Source organism: Sus scrofa, chromosome 8, assembly GCF_054392235.1.
Source record: "Sus scrofa isolate SSC_HxYL_T2T_F1_AM1 chromosome 8, Sscrofa_HxYL_maternal_Yorkshire_Landrace_v2.0, whole genome shotgun sequence".
NCBI lineage: Eukaryota > Metazoa > Chordata > Mammalia > Artiodactyla > Suidae > Sus > Sus scrofa.
In genome coordinates, this window is record NC_139390.1 from 82,615,177 (window position 1) to 82,638,156 (window position 22,980).

Sequence of the window (22,980 nt, forward strand, 5' to 3'; positions counted from 1 at the left end):
CAACTGAAAAGCTCAAGAAAAGAGCTACTGGCAAAAGATATTAAAGAATATTACTACAAAATACAGGCATTCTTAGTACTTTGCAAAAAGTGTATAAATTATATATGTGTTAACACTGAGTTATCCCATTAAATTATTTGCTTTTATTTTCCACACCTAGAGTTTTCTCCAGGGAAAAGGAGACTGGGCACACGAGATACTTACATTGCTCTTCAAATTCACAGTCCCATGATTAAAAGATTTATCTTTTGCTTTCTCAATATGCATTATTCTACTTTATATAGCCCTTTTCAGGTTCATGATTTCTTTTTCAAAATTCTTTGAAGATCAATGGGTCGTTTATACTTTGAACTCTATTAAATATGAATCCTTTTGGGTTGGGGTTGGATTTTTTTCGGCTAAGAAGACATTTATACACGTAGTACTTCAGTAGAAGAATGACACTTTTTTTTTTTTTTTGTCTTTTCTAGGGCCGCTTCCCTTGGCATATGGAGGTTCCCAGGCTAGGGGTCGAATCAGAGCTGTAGCCGCCAGCCTACGCCAGAGCCACAGCAACACCAAATCCGAGCCGCGTCTGCGACCTACACCACAGCTCACGGCAACGCCGGATCCTTAACCCATTGAGCAAGACCCGCAACCTCATGGTTCCTAGTCGGATTCCTTAACCACTGCGCCACGACAGCAACTCCAGAATGACACTTTTGACACACTGATTTAATTATGCATTTGAAGTGGCAGGATCTCAAGGGGAATTCATGCTTCGTCGCAAACACTCATCTGGCATCACATTTGGAGATGGGGCTTGGCTAAGGCAGTTTAACTTAACGTTTTTTGCGCCTTTGGGTCTTTGTTAAAAAAAGGGAGGGGCTAACCATAATCTCTAAGGAACGTGCTAGGGGATAAACTTCAGTAACCTTATCAGTGCGCTTCGAAATGTGGATAGAAGGCTTCTTCAAGTCTAGATTTTAGCTCAACTATTCCTGTGAACCCAGGTTCTTCCTGGGTTTGGGGAGCTTTGGGATTGAAATTAATTAAACAAGGAGGCCACTGGACTGTGTTGGCTTTAATGCCTTTGCAAGCTAGCTTCCGGAAGCCAACCAAAACCCAAGGCTGAAATGCCTCAAGGTTAAGAAATCAAAACCTAAGGACAACCATACACGAACAATCAACCAGGCTTTTTCCAAATAAGCAATGCTCAAGCTACAATCAAATCATTCTCCTTTGCTCCTACTTCTTCTCCATAAAAGGATCCTCCGAACCCAGCTCCCTATAATTTTCCCCTTTCTGCTTAAACATTTTTAAAAAGTGATGTTCTGCAGGTTACACACCTGATGTCCTTTCATGTTCACTCACTTAAAAAATATGCTCACCAGGCACATGCATGTAAACTGGCAAAAATCTGTCTTGAAAGCCAGTAACATAGTCTTAGAAGTATATTTTCACTTTAAGAATCTCAACTATGGGAATAACCTGCTAAGAGTGCAGGTTAAAGGATATTCAAATTAGAGCTTATGACAGAAAAAACTGATAACTAAAGTAACTTCAGCAGGAGTTAGGGGGTCGGTCTCATGTCGTATTTATTGATTTGGGAAGTTATTTCTTTTATCCTCAATTTTTTTGAGATTATCTTCAAATTTTTTTCCTACAATGAATGCGAATTATTTTCCTAAGTAAATACACCACTGGCTAATATGTTATTTGTTTTGCATATATACCCACTACTCAGAATCACTGATCTTTTTAGTTTAATCTGAAAAATCATCAATCCATGAACTATTTAATTCCTCAACTTACAACTGTTATTGAAATGTACTCAGTGGACTTGTTCGCCTGCCATGAGATTCCAACTGAGGGAAGAAGTAACTTACTAAATAAACAACTGTAAGTGACAGAAGCACCACCATTTTTATTTTTTTTAACTTTTATTTTATTTATTTTTTGTCTTTTTTAGGGCCGCACCAGTGGCATATGGAGGTTCCCAGGCTAGGGGTCGAATCAGGGCTGCAGCTGCCAGTCTACACCACAGCCACAGCAAATGTGGGATCCGAGCCACATCTGCATCCTATACCACAGCTCATGGCAATGCTGGAACCTCAACCTACTGAGACCAGGGATTGAACTCGTGCATGGGTCCTTTACTGCAGAGGCACGATGGGAACTCCTCCATTGTTTTTAAAGACCAATCCCATGTCCTCATTTTCTCCAAATAACTGCTTCTCATTTTAAATTATGAAGAGCCAAAGAAATGAGTGCTGCAGCAAACACTTTTAATAAGAATACAAAATTCACACCAGAGGCACATTCTGGGGAATGTAAATGAACTATCACAAGTAGTAATTCTGCTGGAAGAATAAAATAAGGCTCTCAGAGTACAAATATACAGGAGGGAATGATTTAAAATAGGTTTGTGATTTACAGTCACATGACACTGTGTTAAGCACTGGACACAGGCATATTAATTAAAAAGCCAGCTAAATGGCATCTGAACATATATAACAAATCTTACAGTCCACGAAGGTCATGTATAACAGTAATTTTAAGTACTTCATTTCAACACAAAAGAAATGAACAGGTACAGAGATACTTCTCAAAATAATAATTCATGTCTATGACAAAAATCAAGAGAACTTATATTGAAAAAGGATTCCATTACTGATAAAAACCACACAGCAGACAGGCCAACCACACAACACAAAACCCACAGTGCTGAGCAAATGAAGCAGTACTGGCCTCTCCAGCCCCTTTCTTCTTGCTACCCCCACATGGACACACATCACCCTTTCTTTACACAAGTGAAAAGTCCTCGTCTTCCCATTCCACGAAAGGAATGAAGAAAAACCGAAGAGCGAATTCAAAAGCTGATTTCTTCATAAACCTTAAATGTGGCTTAACGAGTACATAGAAACTCAACATTTATACACAGTGCTCCTTTCCCAGGAAGGAACAGACACGTCAAACATTATCTGAAAGGGGCTTCTTTATGGATTTATGTACATTGGTTGAATGAGAATTACTTTATCTGAGAAGGCACATATTTGTGATTTAAGGCTTAACCGGTATTGTTACACATGGAAGTCAATGAAAGGCGTCTAGGAATTCACGTCTGTCAAAATGGAATTTACCCCAAACTAGCTTTCAAAGCATAGGTTTCTACTCTAGGAACCATCAAGAATTTCTATTTCCAAGTCCACCTGTCAAAAGAATTCTTTTAAGCAGGTTTCATTACGAATCAAAAGAAATTGCTAACAGAACCGTTTCATGACTTTGGGTGACACAAATTCGTAAGCTCAAAAGCCTCACAGAAATGACAGTGTGATTTCTGTCTTTAAGAAAAAGCCTAAACAAAACTACAATGGTACAGATTCATTTTTAAAAAGGTATTTGCCACAACTCCACCAGCCCATCAGTCATTCGTCAGAGCTGCCTCCTTTATGTGGATGCTGCAGGAACACCATATAATTTTACTCTGCAAAATAGTTTCTTTTTTCCTTAAGACAATAGATGAAAATGACTCTCTTAAAGATGTTTAATATGTTCATATATAAAATATCTGATGTTGATACAAATCATGTAAACCTCCCTTGAAAAGTTACGACTGGTCCTCACCTGTGGGACCAAAAACCTCGAATTTTTATCTTGTCAGTGCAAATCTATATTAGGTGTTTTCAAACTAGAGAAATAGCCATCAACCTTCACAATACAAAAGGATTTCTCAAAATGGAGAATTATTGTGTTCAGATTATAGAAATTATGTTTAGATTAAAACACCCACCTTCCCATCAAATTTAACAGTTCAATTGTTAAAGTATGAAATAGGGAAAAATTAAAGCTGTTTGTGCAAGAATCACTATAATGGCTGTCACCCTTTCCCTCTTCTCCCATTTCCATTTAATTCTTATTAGGTTTGTTTAGAAATATAACAATATGACTTCCTTTTCTTTCTTTTCCAGGTGTGATTTTTACTGTTCTTCAAGCCAAGATGGGGCGTCCACTCCAGGGGTTTTCAATTTGATATGGAACTGTTTAAGTGTCTGTTCAAGCTGCTTCTGATTCCCAGCAAAGTAAGCGGCAATGGCATTGTGGAAAAGGACCAGCTGATTGTGCAAGACTTTAACCTGTGAACAGGGCAGAGTTACAAGACCACGCATTAACACCAGCGACAGTGAAACGTATGGTGACTGACCATGTGCCTTTAAGAGGGAGGGTATCTCTCCTCTGGAAAAGCTGTTTTGACAAAGAGCGCCACACACACACCAATGACACATAGCTCTGCCAAGCTACAGAGCCTCCGATGACTTTTTAGCTTCCCCGAAGGGAAGAGATGAGTTTAAGAAACTGCAGAGCATACCTTAATGAAAACTATCAGTAGTATGGATTATGTACTAATACATCATAAGCATATTCAAAACCAAAATTTTGAGGGGAAAACTGCACATAAGTAATTACTCTATGATATACGATCTATACCAAGTATGGACGTCGTTAAGGCCGCCCTCTGAGTGGGCAGGGTACTTTTAAACACTGCAGTTCTCTGTAGAGACTGAAGAAGCGGCACCAAGTGTTGCCCAGAAGCCAACTTACTTACAGTTCAGATGCCTCTCAGTCATTTTCAATTGCTTATCGCTTTTTATAATGATGTCAAGAGCAGTTTTTAACCAAGGAACACGACCTCTATGACTCTTAGAGAAATCAGTAAAGCATCACAAAGGTTTTATAAATAGAAAGCGTTTCCTGAGCTCTTACTTATAACTGCAAAATATTCAACGATAAAGTATAACATAAACTCTACCCATCCCGTGCAATATTCATTAAAACTACGCTTTAATTAAATGTTTTCATTAAAACATTAAGCAATAATTTTTAATGATGTAATAAACATGACTGAAATATGGTGCTAAGTGAAAAAACAGGATATAACATTTTATCCAGGATATGATAGCTGTCTTCACCAGTAACACACATCTCTTCTTCCATACACTTCTATAAGGGAAATAACACTAATATATTTATATTGGCTATTTCTGATTTGTAAAGCCTTTAAGAATTACAATATGATAAAAACAGCATATGTTCAAGATTATAAAGTAAAATCTCCTGACCCACTCTGCATTTCTTTGCCTTTCCTTGCCTGAGAGAATCACTGTTAACAGTTTATTATGCATCCTTTGAGACATGTGCTAGGTTTACAGATAATATTTAAACATGCAAATGGACTGCTCTATGCACACCGTCCGTAACAGATCTCTACTTATTTGAAGTAACTTTTTATTCCACTCATTTATTCATTCCACAGCTATTAAGTCCCTTCTAAGTGCCAGGCATTCTTCAAAGAGATGATAGAAGGAAATCCCTGCCCTCCTGAGCTGACATTCTTAGGGGGAGGAAAGGGAGGCAAGAAACCAAGTAAGTGCTGACCCCAGGGAAAGAGTATCTCAAGATTTGAGAAGAAGCTGGGTTAACATTTAGGGCATCTGAAGCTGCTTGTTCATTTCAAGTTGTTTAAAAAATAAAAGGCATTTTTTTCTCTCTTTCTGACAAAGATAAGAAAGTTACTGGCAGGGAGATAATTTAAGAGAACCAGATAGCATGAAATGACGACAATGAAAAAAATGTCTGTACGAACTAAAAAGAGTATCTTGAATTCATCTGGTCAGACATTTAAGTCCTGCAACCTTCCCAAATGAAAGCCTTAAAAGGACGACACGAAACCTTTAATGCTGTGTATCAGGGCTGGTCCTAAGGATGGAGAATACAAGGATAAGTCAGCGGGCAGTAGAAAAGAATCATTAATATGATAAGTGGGCAGTAAAAATATATCCTGTTAACTTAAAAAAAAAAAAAAGGCACTTGTGGGGGGAAGTGGGTTTTCTCAAGAAAGGGTGGAGGCGGGCACTGGAATGGGAGAAGGCGGAGTCCCCTGCCCTCTGGTTCTGAGGTAAGGGGAATATTTCAAAGGAAGATGAACTTCCACCTACAGTCAATTATTAAAGAAACAAGATAATCATAGGAAAAGCAGGTTTCTAGAAGGCAATCAGGAGGTGAGCAGAGTATACTAGTATAATGACTGTTACAATAGCGGCCCCAACCAGCCCTCTCAATCCATACCCTTGGGGAGGCTTCCGCAGTGAAAATGAGCTTGGCCTGAACCTCTGGAAAAGGAGACCTGACAGCTAGTGCTGGCCGTTGTGAGGCAGCGTGGGGAAGGAGCGCCCCAAGGGACAGAGGCCCGGTCTTCCCAGCCGCTCCCAGGGCCCAGCAGGCCTGCGGCTCAAAGTGAAACCCCAAGAACCCACCTTCCCAACATAGGCAACCGCAGGAAAGAACACATCACTGTTGTTCCGGGGGCACTAAGTTTTGGGTGCTTTGTTATGCAGCAAAAGACAAGAGAAACATCTACGAAAACAATTGAGAATGCGGTTTCCTAGGATTGAATGAGGGTTTAGAAAACACTATGAAAGGGAGAAAAATCTAAGGGAGGTGGACAGGCTCAGAAGGAGGAAAGGTAATAATACCCTGGGTGGTTGCGATAGAGAAGAGAAACTGAGAGAGAAAGTGGCTGAGGAACAGAGATTCAAACAAGCGGCAAAACTGCTCCTGAGCAGCCCAGACCTAACTCAGTGCAGTGAGGAGTACACGCGCTGCTGGATTTTTGAGAACTCTGACATCGCATTTTCTGGGAAGACTTGCATCGGGTAAGGCTTGCTCCTGGTCACAGCCTCCCTAAATCTGTACGTTTCGTTGCTCTTCTGGGTCATGAGTAAAACATCCCCATCACTAGTACTGTTCCTCTACAGAAAAGGCCGGAAAGAGCTCTGGAATCGGGAGGCCTTCCTGCCCATCTCAGCTGTACCACTTTCCGGTTTTCTTCTTCCCAGGCTCAGGGGACTTCTACCCACTGGCCACAGCCTTTATCAGTTCCTCCGGGATGCTGCTACAGAGGGAATGTGCAGGGCTGCTGTAAGGGTTAAATGAAACAAGATGCTACCTCGCACACTGTCTTGACACAGAATAAACACTCATTCCATTTCAGAGGAATCTTAGAATGACGTTGACTTTTCTTAGTAAAATCAAATTTCATTTGTTTAGAACCCACTGATGTGGAACGTGTAACAAGTAAGATTGTGACACTGTCATTTATAGTGAGAGACACATGTTTTGGTCTTCATCCCCATTCCAGGCGCAGCGCTCCTAAAACGCTTGTTAATTCCTGAGCGATAAGGGCCAAGGGAACAGCTCTTTTGGCCATGGGGCAGGGGGTTCCCCGGAACATCTTTGGTTGTTTTGTTTGGTCTCTGGTCCTGTTCCTGGAGGTGAAAGGAGGGTCTTGTGTTGTTCCTAACAAACCCTCTTCAACTGTACCTGACTCTGGGTTAGCGAGGAGATTCTGGAAAGCCCCTAGATAACCAAAGCCTGGGGGCTGGTTGCCAGGGGAACTCAATTGTGCTTAGAGGGTGGGAATTTTCAGCCTCACCCCTAACCTCTGGACAATGGTTTAATCAGCCATACCCATGTAATGAAGCCTCCATGAAAACCCCTCAAATATGGGGTTTGGAAAGCTTCTGGGCTGGCTGAGGCATTCACCACCAGACCCCATGGGGGCAGAGGCTCTGGTGTCAGGACCCTTCCAGGCCTTGCCCTGTGCACCTCTTCATCTGCATCCTTTAATATTTTTTGTAAGGAACTAATGATCTAATAAGAGCTTTGTGAGTTGCTCTAGGAAGTGACTGAACCTGAGGAGGAGGCTGAACCACTGATGTAAAACAGGTCAGTCAAAAGCGCAGGTGACAACCTGGACTTTGAATGAATGGCGTCTGCAGGTCATGGAGAGGGAGCCCACGTGTCAGGACCGAACCGAATTGTAAGATGCCAGCTAGTGTCCAGAAAATCAGAGAGCTGGTCTGTGTTGGGGGGAAAAACCTACAGATGTTAGAGTGTTTAAGAAGAGCTGTGGGTGAAAAAAGAAACAGAGAAACTGATGTGAAGTTTACCTCAGCATAAGGAAAATGAGATGTGGGCTAAGCAAATAAATTTTGTTAAGATTGCACAGGCAGCTGGTTTACCAACACCGCCTGCCTTCAATCCCAGAGCAGAGGTGCTGCAGAAGGAATTTCTCCGCCTGATGATCATCTCACAAGAAAGCTTAAGGGTCCCTTTACACCCTACAATTCTGTATTTTTAAAATCAACAAATTTTTGGAGTTCCCACTGTGGCTCAGTGGCTTAAAAACCGAACACAGTCTCTGTGAGTATGCAGGTTCAATCCCCGGCGTTGGCTTAGCAGGTTAAGGATCTGGTGTTGCCTTGAGCTGCAACATGTCGCAGATTGGATCTGGAGTTGCTGTGGCTGTGGTGTAGGCTGGCAGCTGCAGCTCCAATTTGACCCCTAGCCTGGGAACTTCCATATGCCACAGGTGTGGCCCTAAGAAGAAAAAATAAAAATAAAAAATAACATGAACAAAAAAATTTTTTTTTTTTTTTTGGTCTTTTTAGGGCTGCACCCTCGGCATACGGAGGTTCCCAGGCTAGGGGTCTAATTCGACCTGCAGCCGCCGGCCTACACCACAGCCACAGCAATGCCAGATCTGAGCCACATCTGCCACCTATACCACAGCTCATGGCAACGCCGGATCCTTAACCCACTGAGCAAAGCCAGGGATCAAACCTGTAACCTCATGGTTCCTAGTTGGATTCGTTTTCGCTGTGCCACAACGGGAACTCCACATGAATGAAATTTTTTAAGCACCAAGAAAGCACCTAATTTCTTCCAAATTCATTGTTTAGTACTATTCAAATTAACAGTATTACACTGAAAATTTGCTTAAATATTCTTAACACAGACCTTCATTAATTTATCCTGATGTCTTTTTCTGTGTCTAGACAGAAAGTTTTTGCATTGCAATCACTTTTACAACAAGCTTTAAAATAATAAACTGATTTGTGTAAGTATCTACTAAGAAAAGGTCAAATTATACTAATTAAGCAAATTATAACCAGGGTACACCTTACATGTTTGGAGTTTGATTTCAGGATCAAATCTCTTTGCTGTAAGACACTAGAGTCAATTAGAATTATGCTAGAAAAAATAAGTAAAATAAAATAAAACATTACAGGCTGGCTTTCATTTGATTTCTATACACATATACGTTTTCTCAAATTGACCTCTTCTCAGTGCCCTCTGCCAGGGTGACCGAGTTTCAGATTTCCTCTGGCAAACAGACTGTTAGGGACTGGTCAAAGGAAGGTTCCGAGGGCAGTATGTTTTAACGGAAGGGCAGTATGTTTTAACGGTTTTAAGGAAGAACCTGATAGTGAAAATACAAGTTACAAACTGGGGAAAGGGGTCTGCATTACAGGACTTGAAAATGTGAAGAACTCCCACAAACCAACAACTCAACTAAAAAAAGAAATAACCTGGATGGGCATTTTACAGAAGGGGAGACAAGAGTGGCCAATTAAATCTGAAAAAAGCACCCGGCCTCATCAGAAAACAGGAAAATGTAAATTAAAACTGATGTGGGACGCTCTGCTATACCCTCTATACTAGGACAACTTAAAACAATGAAAACTGTACACTGCTGATTGGTGTATACATTTGAATAATTACTTTTGAACACATTCTGGCATTAACTAGGAAAGTGAAAGCTGCATATACTCTAGGGAATAGCAATTTAACTAAGAAGAAGAAACTTGCACTTGCATTCCATAAGGCATGTACATAAAATCATGTTCACAGCAGCACTATCTTTAGTATCAAAAGAAATAGGAAACACCCCCAAATCTGTATTTACAGGAGAACTGATGAATGAACTGTGGTCTCTTGATGCAATAGGGATACTGGGTAAGAGAGGAAGTAAGTGACTGCAGCTCCATGCGTTAACACTGATGAGTCTCAGGAAGAACAGACAGAGCAGGATCCACTTGCATCAAGTTCAAGAACACACCTAACGAAATGAGACATTTAGATGTGGTGAAGTTATAAAGAAAACCAATAGGAACAATATTCGAAACTCAGAGGAGAGGTTATGGCGGGAGAAGAGAGCAAATGAGGTAATAAGGGAAAAGCACAGAGAGGCTTCGAAAGTACTGATGGTTTCGTTTCTTGACCTGGGTAATGGGAGCGCAGCTGCTATTAGCTGTTGTTACCCTTTATGTTTTGTCTAAATGTTAAACATTCCTTTGAAGGTGTTTAACATTTTCATTATTAAAAAAAGGAAAAGGTTCTGAAAGATAAATTCTGTCTATATCATAACTTTGCTGAGGATCTGTATTATTCATAGTGTTCTAATGAGATCCTCAGTCCTATTCAGAGAAAAAAAAATAACCACATCAAAAATGTTACTTATGTTCATTCATTCAGTAAATATTACCAGGGTCTGGTGTCAGGCACTACCCTAGGGGCTGGAATGCAAGCAATCAGCTAAAAAGACAATTCTGCTCTCAGGTGCTTACAGTCCACTGGGGAATAAATAGCAAAATATGCAGTGTGTCAGATGATGACATTTGCTACAGAGAAAAACAAAGCAGCAATGGGGATTATGAGATGTGTGTACAGGAGAGATGTCTCAATGTAAATAAGGCTAGAAGAGGTCTCACTAAGGTGACATAAGCATGCAGATGGCAAATAAGCTCATGAAAACATGACCAACATCTTTAGTTATTAGGGAAATTCCAACTTAAACCTCAGTAAGATGCCACTACATATCCGCCAGAGTAGCTAAAATTAATTTTTTTTTTTTTTTGGTCTTTTTGCCATTTCTTGGGCCACTCCGGCGGCACATGGAGGTACCCAGGCTAGGGGTCGAATCGGAGCTATAGCTGCTGGCCTATGCCACAGCCACAGCATCGCAGGACCCGAGCCAAGTCTGCAACCTACACCACAGCTCACGGCAACGCCGGATCCTTAAACCAATGAGCAAGGCCAGGGATCGAACCTGTAACCTCATGGTTCTTAGATTCGTTAACCACTGTGCCATGACAGGAACTCCCTAAAATTGAAGATTTTAAACCATACTTTATTGGTGAAGATGTGGAAAAACTGACCTCTCAAATACTACTGGTCGGAATGTCGAATGATACAACCATCTCGGAAAAGTGTGCCAGTTTCTTAAAAAGTTAAACATGTACCTACTGTTCCCATATGTATGTATACATACAATCCAGCTATTCCGCAACTAGGTACTGGCCTGGGAAGAATGAAAGCGTATGCCGCAGAGACACCTGTATATAAACCTTCACAGCAGTTTACCTGTATTAAGAGCCTCCAACTGGAAACAACCCAAATGCTTAGCAATAGGGGAACAGCTAAACCTTGCTATTCCATACAATGGAATACTACTCAGCAACAAAAGAAACCAACAATTGATAAACACAACATGGATGAATTACAAAAACACGTGCAGTGAAAGAAGCCAGAAACAGGCGTTCCTGTTGTGGCTCAGCAGGCTAAGAACCCAATATAGTGTTCGTGAGGATGCAGGTTCAATCCCTGGCCTCACTCAGTGGGTTAAGGATCCAGCATTACTGCAAACTGTGGCATGGGTGGCAGATGTGGCTCGGATCCCATGTTGCTGTGGCTGTGGTGTAGACCAGCAGCTGCAGCTCTGATTCGACCCCTAGCTTAGAAACTTCATATGCCACAGGTGTACCCTTAAAAAAAAAGAGAGAACAGAGAATAAACTATTTGATTCCATTTATATAAAATGTAGAACATGCAAACAAATCTATGGTAACAGAAAGTAAATCAGTGGTTCTCTGGTAATGAGGATTTGCATTACAAAGGGGTTTGAGGAAATTTGTTGTATGTTTCGGGTGATGAACATACATACTGTCTTGTTCTGGTGATGATTTCATGGGCATCCACATGTCAAATTGTACCTAAACATGTGCAGTTATTACATGTCAATTATCCCTCAATAAAGCTGTCGGGAAAAACAATGGTGCTGGGAAAACTGTTGATCCACTTGGGGTGAAAACTGGATCCCTAACTTACATGCTGTTGGTGCGGTTCCAGGAAACAACCCAAGTACAGACACCAAAACCCAAGGCTGTTCAAGTCCGTTGTATAAAACGGCTCAGTCAGTCCTCCGTATGCAAGGGTTCCGCATCCACATTTTCGACCAACAGAGAATTCTGATCTAGAGCTGGCTGAGCCTGTGGATGTGGACGGTGGATATGGGATCTGCAAGTAAGGAGGGCTGCTGACTGCCATGTAAAGAAAGCAGCTCCAGGTGCATTCTCAAGTGTGAAAAGAAAAAAGAAAAAAAAAAAAATCCTAAGGCTTTTACAAGAAAATACTGTATAACCAAAATCTTATAACACTGGATTGGAAAAGATTTTTTTAAAGATATACACATAGTACAAAAAGATACTAACAACTAAAGATGGATAATTTGAGTGAAATTAACAACTTCAGTTTGTCAAAAGCCATTGTAAAGAGGGTAAAATCATAAGCCACAAATGGCAGAAGATATCTGTACCAAATAAATAAGCAAAAAAGTATACACGACTTCTCACTGTGGTGCAGTGGGTTAAGGATCGAGCATTGCTGCAGCTGTGGCTTAGATTTGATCCCTCTCCTGGAAACGTCTGAATGCCATAGCTGTGGCCAAAACAAGAAAAAAAAACCAAAACAAACATGTATATATGTAAAAAGAACTCCTATAAATCATACCGCCCAGTAGAAGTATGGGCAAAGTCACAGACACATGTGGTTAATAAATAATGAGAGACACGGGGAGCTTCCTGGTGGTCTAGTGGTTAAGACTTGGTGCTTTCATTGCTGTGGCCCACGTTCAATTCCTGGTCTGGGAACTGAGATCCCACATCACTGCATGCCATGGCCAAAAAAATAGGGAAATAAAAATGAACAAAAATACATGAGTTTCTATTGTGGCTCAGCAGAAATGAATCTGACTAGTATCCATGAGGATGAGGGTTTGATCCCTGGCCTTGCTCAGTGAGTTAAGGATCCAGCGTTGCCGTTAGCTGTGGTGTAGGTTGCAGACACGGCTTGGATCCTGCATTGCTGTGGCTGTGGCATAGGCCTGAAGCTGCAGCTCTGATTTGACTCCTAGCCTGGGAACCTCCATATGCCACAGGTGCGGCCCTAAAAAAAAAAAAAAAAACCAAAAAACAGAAAAGCACAACAAAAATACCATTTAAGTCACTTCATCTGGAGAGAATGTGGATCAAGGGAATTTGCATACATTGCTACACTGCTGGTGGGGGTATAAATTGCTATATCTACACTGGAAACAATTTGTCTTAATGTACCTTATAAAGCTGAAACTCACAAAGCCTTACTGCAAGACACGGTCAGGAACACTCACAGCAAACACAGAAACAATGCAAATGTTAAGAGTAGAATGGATAAAGAAAATGTAAGCTAATGGGGAAGTGAGAAGGTGGTTTAGGGGAAGGAACATGAAGATGAAAACAAAATATTGGTAATGATCTAGTTCTTGAGATGGGTGGTGGGTCAAAGATGTTCACTGTATTATGCTCAATAACTTACATATGCATTATACACACAATATTGTGCGTACACCCAATGATAGGAATGTGATGATGCTTCATGACATTTCAAATGTCGTATTAAAAAAATGAAGACTATAGATGAGTAGAGAGATTTAAAAATGAAACTAAGAAAGTTGCAATTAGTCTTTCTAGTTTCTGATCTTCTCTAAAGCCATAAATCAATTCTGCTTATAATTAAGACCTCTGAGTGGAGAGTCTCTAGTAGTACACCTCAGAGAATTCAAGGAAAATAGCTGTCCCTAAAACATGATGCTTAGAACTGGTATGTGATGCATTCTGTATGTTTACAGAGCACACTTAAGTTCGAAAACGGCTTTTTCCGGAGTTCCTGTCTGGCGCAGCGGGTTAACGAATCGGACTAGGAACCATGAGGTTGCGGGTTTGATCCCTGGCCTGGCTCAGTGGGTTGAGGATCTGACGTTGCCGTGAGCTGTGGTGTAGACTGCAGACGTGGGCTTGGATTCCACGTTGCTGTGACTGTGGTGCAGGGCTCTGATTAGACCTCTAGCCTGGGAATCTCCATATGCCAGGGGAGCGGCCCTAGAAAAGGCAAAAGGACAAAAAAAACCCCAAAAACAAAAACTGCTTTTTCCAGATTAGGAACAAAGCACATCTACCAGAAAGAAACCATTTATCAATTTTCTATTTCCTCTGTCCATTAAGTAGTCTCTTTCTTTGCCAGTTAAGACTCTTATTAACCGCAGGAGGAGGCTGATCTAGTTAAAAGAATGAAAGATTCAGGAAAATTGGGCTCAATTCCCATTCTGCCGCAAGTTCACCGTGTGAGCTCTCCTCTCACTTGCATAATAAAAAAACTAAGAGTAAGTTCACTTTTTAAAGGTTCCTTTCTATTAACATTTTCTGAGAAACTACTTTGTAAATAGAGGTATACATATATTTGGAAGCTCAAATGGCTTTCAATAGGAAAACATTTTTCTATTTATTTTTAAGGACTGAACTGACACTTCTATCAGAGATGTATTAAATTCAGATGAAAATTTCTGTACCAGTTTATAAACACTCTTCTCTATTTTGAAATATTTTTTTAAGGCTTTCACACTAGTAACCTACTTGAGTCAAAGTAATTTTCCACCTTGCTCTACTAGTATTATTTGGCCTTTCTCGTTTCCCAATTTCAGATGATCCTTGGCTGGTATTACACAGCAACTAAAGAAAGGGCTTCTGTATTTTTAGTGTGAAACTTTAATTTTCAGAAATAGGTTCGAGCTAATTTCGGCTCTTTGGGCCATAAAAATTTTTTTGATGTGCATTTTATTTTATCCCCAATGGTTTTAGAATTAAAGGAGACAAATAAAAGAGCAGAGGATTTGGTTCATGTACTGGGACTGCAGAGAGCTGGTCTAGACGACAGTCTAGAAAGTTTAAATCAGTAGGAAAATGGGAAGAGCTTCAGACAATTCTGAGCTGACCCTACCGATGTCAACACAAGTCAGCGTCCCCGCCCCTGACAGGTGACAAACCCAACACAGACATACCTCTTCCTGCAGCTGAGGGAAGCCTGGCCGCCCACTAACTAAGCTCAAAACAGGGGCATCAGGTGAATTTAAAATGCGCCCCCCTCCCCTGCACGTGAAACTTTATCCATGGGAAATAAAGGAAAGAGGATGCGTTTTAGGACTGAACTCTAGTTTTCACAACAAAATGATACAATAACCATTTTCACAAAAACATTCTCTTGGTAATTGTGAGAAGGTTGATGTGTAAAAGCTTTTAAAAATATCCACACTTCAGAGAGGTTCCCGGTATAAAGAGAGCCTCTGGGGATTCACAGCTTTTCAATTATAATTATGGAAATAAAGTATAAAATTTCATTGTCTCTTTCATCTCTGAAGCTGTTTTATACCCAAAGATAACTTGCCTCATTTTTCTATTAGTGCTGATTATGTAAGAATTATCCTAGTACGAGTTTTAGTTCTGGTAACATATCTTCAAATTCAGATGCAAATTTAAATAAGAATGGTAAATTGACTCTTTTAGCCAATCAAACTATTACTAAATCAAAAATAAACGTAAATTAAAATAAACCAATTCTCAATATGAATATACTTTCTAAATTAAATGAATTAAAAAGTTAGATATTTTGCTTTTCTACTTATTTTTGACTAATCTTAATGTGCGCTAGGATATGTGCTTATATAATGTATTCAGTACAGCTCTTACAGGCTACAAACAATCTTCAGGACGTTTTGGTTATTAAATAAATACAAATCATTACCAAGAGAGGGAAAAATTAAGTTATATTAGAAAAGCAGTTGCAATACACTTTTACAGATAACTAATTTTTGCAGTCTTGGGAATGACTATGCTGCTGTTACTATACAAGGGTGGTTTTGACGAGACTTAAAAGTATTAAAGTTCTGTGGCTTGTCTGTCAGGTTCACTTTACTAGGCTATCTGGTCAGTCTAGGAAAGATTGTGGTTTCTCAGAATTGGCTTGGGGAAAGAGATGAAGAAAGTGAAATGGGGGAGAAGGTCAAGCCCTCTATTTTGGATGAAGGGGCACAAAGCCAAAATAGTGGAGGAAATATTTTAGGGTTATTTCACTTTTTCAATTTACTTCTATATTTATGCTGTGAAATCATGAGAAGTGATGAACATACAGAATCAGAGAGACGGCCAAGCACTTCGGGTTGACTAGTCTTTGACATGGCAGGTGGCACTGACCTTTGTGAGGCATTTTCTGTGTGACAGATAATATGTTACATCTGCTCTGGACGATCTTCTATTGTTTATAGTTTTAAAAAAAGAACACAACAGCCTCAGAAAGTTAAGTAACCTGCCCAAGTTTTGGACAGCTAAGAAGCAGAGGGGCTGGCGTTTGGGAGAACCTAGGAAAGTCTATTCCAAGACTAGTCCATGTTCTTTCACTGTTGTAACCTGCCGCTACTCATAGGGCAGTAAACATTTTAGAAAGCTTTTGAGCAAAGTTTGGGACAAACAAAAAGAAAGGTATAACAGATCACTTGGAGGAAAGGTAGAAATGTAGAAAAGATATACTTTAACCTTCCTCCTATTTTGTCTCCGGCCCTGAAGCTGCATTTAAACAGCCTCAGGACAAGGAACTAGGACAATGGTTGGAAAAGATAAAAGAAATAAAAGTTAATTCTTTCTAAAATTATGAATAATGCAATATTAAACTTTCATATCATAAAAAATTTTCATATAATCATTCCATAGTTACATAGCAAGAAAGGAGAAAAAAAATCTATGTTGAATTATTTATGAATATCTCCTAACTTAAAAAAGACTTGGAGTTTCCTGGTGGCCTAGGGGGTTAAGGATCTGGTGTTGCCACTACTGTGGCATGGGTCTGATCCCTAGCCTGGGAACATGTTTATGCTTCGAGTGCAGCCAAAAAAAAAAAAGGCACAACAGAAAAGCAGATTTAAAATGGAGCAAGAGAATACAGCATTTCTGGCCATGGGATGATGACAAATTTGAACAATTTTCAAAACCTGACATCAGAAACAATTACAGTAATTTAGAAACATACTAAATCATTGTAAACTGAATTACAAGAACTTCCATAAAGATCTGCCAAACAACGAGCAACCCAGATTAGACACAAGCAAAACCACTACAGCAACATCTGGTGAATGGTTTAAAGTATACCATATGATACTTTAACTGTTCAAGGGCAAAACAAATTTCCACACCGCCTACTAACGCAGAGACAAGCTGGGGTTTTAAACAGAAACTGGGTAAGAGAAATTTAAGAGCAGGACTGACAGGTGATGCCAAGTGGATCACACCAAAAACTCTCTCCTCATTAAAAAAAATTATTTCACACAGAGTGTCTCAATAGAACATAAACACCATTTACAGAATTACTGACTAAAAAATTTATAGTATTACTTAAGTATTACTTTTATGGCATCAAAACCATAAAAAAGTACTTTATTTCTGCCAAATGAACCTTCTTCCCAAATCCAATTTAGATTACATGACTTCTTATCAGAGACACTGAAATAATTTTTTTTAATTTAATTTATTTATTGATTTATTTTCTTTTTAGGGCCACACCTCCAGCATATGGAAGTTCCCGGGCTAGGGATCTAATTGGAGCAACAGCTGCCAGCCTTTGCCCCAGCCACAGCAATGCCAGATCCGAGCTGTATCTGCGACCTACACCACAGCTCACAGCAATGCCAGATCCTTAACCCACTGAGCGAGGCCAGGGATTGAACCTGCATCCTCATAGATACCAGTTGGGTTTCTTACCACTGAGCCACAATGGTAACTCCTGAAATAATTTTTTTTAATGAGGAAATTTCTAGTTAAAATAAGTTATTAGTTTTAATATATTTATAATTGTTAGGTTCTTCAAAGTAATTATTGGCTTTCCCAGTAGTTGTATAAAATAGGGATTTAATATTGGGGCAGTAGCTTGGTTTAAACATGTAAGGAAAAGATGGAACAAAATCATTCTTTAGTGAGCAGTCTCCAACTACTATGGGAAGTACGGACTCTGTTCTTTACTCCCAAATATTTAAAAATATGTAATGATATACTTTGCCCATCATTGATCTTTTTCCAGTAAGTAAGAAATCAGAAAAATAACAAGCAGGAAAGTATATCTGTCTTGGCCTTTTATGAGGTTTGTGAGGCATAATTCCTTTGTAATAGCTTTGGAAATGATTTGTCATGAAAGCGACTGCCCGCTGAGAGAAGCACTATCAGAAATACGGGTGTGGGCACTGGGAAGGGAGTGAGAGAGGGAAAGACAAATATGGAGGTGGGAGAAGAGAGTTTATTTTTCTGACTCACTGGGATGGGTTTCAACAAATCATTGACAAGAAGGTTAAAAAAAAAAAAGGGCATCCTATGAGAAAAAAAGGGCAGGCTTGTCTTGAAAAGAAGAAAACTGATGAAACACAAGCTATAAACTCCAGCAATGTGAAGTAACAGAACTATGCTTTGTAATTCTTTCTCCAATAGTACATGAAAATTCTCAATGCACAGGTTTTCTGCCCCGTAGCGTCAAAGTCTATTGCCCTGGTGCTTTACAGGTGGCCATGTTAGCTACCTCCCTGTCCTAACCCTTCCTCTCCAAGGGTTCCAGGTTTAGATGTGACCAATATGGCTTCATCTCCCAAGGTTAGCTCCAATCTTTTCCCTCTGCTATGGTTGGAAGAACCTTATTTGAAGCAGCATGATAGCCTCGAACTTAACTAAAAGCAGAGCTATGGAGTTAGATACAGATTTGAATCCTGGTCTGGCTGTGAGACTTTAGGCAAGTTACTTAACCTCTCTGAACCTCAGCAGCATATGACCATCTAGATCCCAGATGACAGAGGTCCCAGATTATAGATATCCAGTACACTAGCAAATGACCATCTAGATCTCAGATTATAGATATACATATTATACGAAATATTTTAGGAGCTTCCTCCATATGCAGGTTACTCCAAGATCAGTGTTCATGGACTCACTTACTGTAGGAAGGGAATGTCCTAAACATGCAGCCATAGAACCACCTCTAGGGACGAAACAGACTGGCAGGCATTTCTGGCACAGTATGATTTGTGCTTTAACTGGAAAAAGCCCTGGGCACTGTGGTAATATACAGGGGAAGAAAGAAAGAAATTCTCAAGTTTCTAGACGAAATTATTAAGTAGCATAATTCATTCCAGTTAGCATATAAGCTCCTAGTTTAAAATTAATTTAGGTTCAGAAGAGTAGTTAAGGAATTGGGTATTTCCTTTCATTAATCAGGTGACCCTGTTCTCACAGGCCTTTGGACATTGGACAACAGGAAGGAACTTATAGATAAACCAATGACCCACTCAAACTCATCTTTATACTCACAAAATAGGTTTCCTTCATAAGTATGGTTCTACATTTTATCTTGGAAAGCTATATATTTTCCTCTTATACAGCTTACAAAACTCTGATCTCATGCACCTAAAAACGGTTTATAAACTTAATCAAAAAGCTTTATCAAAATTTGTTATTATATGAGTTCCATATAGAAACCTGAATACTACAAGGATTAAGAGGAATAAGGAAAAAAAGTTAGTTATCCAATGGTTTTTAAAAATCTAACAAAGTGTAGATGAGTCATGGAAGGAATATATAATATATATATCAGAAGGAATGTCAACAGGAAAGCACTGAGTCACTACTGACAGGCCTTCAAGAAAAGGTGTAAAAGAACAATGCAAAGTCAAGTTCTTAAACACTGCTAGTATCGTCCGAGATTTTACTCAGAGATAATAATTAAAGGTTTTACTTCTAAGTAAATCACAGAGACTGTAACTACTAAGAACCAAAAAAAAAAAAAAAAAAATAGCAGTAGTACCACTCCACCCAAACCAATGCAGATTATTAGTGATCTGTTGAAATCTCACAATGATTGCTAACCTTTATCACAAAATCTGGCAAACTGACTTGGGTGATAACCAAGGCCCACAAAATAAGCAAAATGTGTATGGTACCGAGGCATACACAGGTACCAACCAGAACAGAGACACTGCAGCGGTAATAGTTAAAAATAAATGTTAAGAAATGAAAGGACTGAACCATCCCTTCCTCTCTAACATAACCCACAGAAAAATGAACTTAACTTCCGAATAGGTTGATCGCTTCTATCCAAAAAGGGTCAGAAAACATATGTACTTTAAACATAACTGCCAAAATAAAAAAAAGAACCAAGTCAAATCCATAAAAACTGCAATTCATGATTATGCAGCTATCCCCTGGAAGGCATTTCAATCTAGTATACAAAATACCTCTCCTTCGAAAGAACTGATCCGACAGAGACTGTGTGCACTGGTCAGCTGGGCATGTTCTCTCCTGCATCCACCTGCTGACAACGGCAAATACCACCTGACTCTGGACAGGTATGGCCTAGATGATGTTAACTTCAAAATCAACCCACAGCTCACAATGTTTTTGGTTACATGATTTATATAGTTAATTTCTTCTAAAGAGGAAAAGGAGGAATGCAAATCATAGGTGAAATTTTCCTGCTCCATGTGAGTTTAGAAAAAGTTTTAAAGGGACCTGGAAGTCAAACCACTAATAGCGGCAAACACAGCACTATACATGAAATTATTTTCTCAAGTATATGGAAAGCACTACACCACACCATTTCAATTTTTATTTATTTACTTTCTTGGCCACAGTGCAAGGAAATGATGTGGGATCTCAGTTCAGGACTGAACCCAGGCTACAGCAGTGAAAGTGCCCTGTCCTAACCACCAGACCACCAGGGAGCTCCCTATATTACACCATTTTTAATCTGTCACTTAAGATTGAACTGTTTTCCTATTCTTTCCAACACAGAATCTAACATACTGAAAAGTATTCCATTGTATAAAGGAACCACAGTTTCTTCAACTGGTCCTTTACTGCTGAACCATCTCTGTTGTTTCTCTTTCTCTTTCTTTTTTTTGGCTGCGCCTGTGGCATGTGGAAGTTCCCAGACCTGCAATCAAACCCACACCACAGGAGCAACTGGAGCCCTGCAGTGACAGCACCAGATCCATAAGCCAGTGCGCCAAAGGAACTCTATTAGCAGTGATACTGCGATGACTAGCCTTGTCATGTCATTTCATCCTTGTGCAGCCGCCTCTACCTGTCCAGCTTCATCCAGAGCTACTCTTCCCACTTCTCCTTCCACTCTGGCCTCACCGACCTTTAACTGGGTCTTGCATATTCTATTCCTTCCTCCACACACCTTTAGTTAACTCCTCTCCATCCCTACAGATTTCAGCCCCCATGTCACTTCCTCTACCACACCAAGCCAAGTTCCCTTTGGAATCTCACAAGACCCCTCTATTCTCTCTTCACAGCATTTACAGCTTGTATTCCTATCATTATAATTCCTGTAATTATTTGGTTAATGCCTATTTCTCTCACTTGACTATAAGCTCTATGATGGCAAGACCATTATACATCTACTACTTAACCCAGTGACTGACGTATAAAAAACAGTGAATGAATATTTGCTGAACAAAGAAATAAATGTCAAAGCTGCCAAGTATACATCAACTGCTCCTAGTGTTTCACCTGGATTTCTGCTGTACCTTTTAAGTATCTCTTGAAACCCTCAGTTCATTCTACTTCCCCTACCACAGCCCTAATCAAACTCCCATCATCTCTTGTTTAAACTCCTCTATCCACTCTCAGGTTCTATTAAGATCTATGCACCATATTTGAGACCTCTTATTTACCAAGAATTCTTTCAATGGCTCCTCTCTGATATTGAATTAAAACATTTCCCTAATGTGGCCTATAAAGCCTACATGGTCTGGCCCTTTCCTCACAACCTACTTTTTGAACAGACACCCCTTCCTGCCACAGGGCTGTTGCACATGCTGTTCCTTCTACCTGGAATACTCTTTGCTTCTCACTTTCCCTGGCTAGTGTTTACCACTACGTTCTCACGGCAGCCTTTATCCTTCTTAAAATAAGAATGTAACAAAATTAATGGGATTATAGGGGTTCTTAGTTTTTACTTATACCCTAATAAACTCCCTTGTTGAATCTTTTGATACATTCAGGTTTCTCCCCCCCTTAATATATTAGCTCTGGAAAGATATTTATTTCCACTCTCAAGCTAAATTATAGTTACCTTACAGGAAATGTCAATCTTAAATGACTTTTTTTCACATTCTATGTGCTTCTAAGCCATAAAAAAGTTTTTAAAAAGTAAACATGGGTTGCTCACACTGATTTGTTTTCCTCTGAATTCTGGCTTCCTCTTTCCACAGAAACAGTGCACAATGCAGGTAAAAGAAACACTCCTGAGAGAACATGCTCTGCCCTCACTAAGTCAAAGAGTGAGGTGATGAGGAGTCACCCTTCTGGCCTGTCCTAGCTGACTCTCATTCACCCCCATCTTCTCCCTGCCCTGCAGCATGCCTCAAATTCTGGGAAGAAATGCAAACATGCATTTGCTGAATGATTTCTAACATTTAACCCCATCGCTAGGCACCATGAGGGCTGTGAAAGAGGCCGGGTACCTAGTCCCACAAAGTTTACAAAGCACCAGAAATATCTATTTTCTTTCTCTTGATCAAAGCAGCCTATGTTTTGTTTTGAACTTTGAAAGGAATAATAAAAGGTAAATAAGTCAGCAAATTACTCAAGTTACACTGTTTAAAGGTCTAGAAAAGGAGAAACAGTGATGACAGGAGAAAGGTCAGTAGAGCCTAAATAACTGTCCTTACGGCTTTGCAGGTAGTGTTGTTCAGTAAACAAGGAAGAAACAATCAAGAGGGCTGTTTAGGTTAAAGGTAAATACACTATATTAGGGGGACGAGGGTGGTAAACACTAGAAGAATTTAAGTTTTTCCACCAGAGTAAGTGGCAAATATGGATGTGTGCACACATCTCTCAGCATGAACGTACACACATACACACCCAGGTAGGCACAGAGGTATGCTCCACACTGATTCCCTTTGTTTTGCTGGAGAGA

At 39.8% G+C, this 22,980-nt stretch overlaps 1 protein-coding gene across 16 annotated transcripts in view; it reads right to left on the minus strand.

Annotated features, from left to right (window-relative positions):
- Positions 1–2,246: 2,246 nt before the first annotated feature.
- ARFIP1 (ADP ribosylation factor interacting protein 1) overlaps positions 2,247–22,980 on the minus strand; it is a 101,658-nt gene continuing 80,924 nt past the window's right edge. For 15 of the 16 annotated variants that reach the window (XM_021100360.2, XM_021100370.2, XM_021100361.2 and 12 more), the window contains one exon: positions 2,247–4,115. In XM_021100360.2, the coding sequence (XP_020956019.1) occupies positions 3,960–4,115 (156 nt within the window). In that variant the 3' untranslated portion in view covers positions 2,247–3,959. 16 annotated transcript variants of the gene reach the window in all.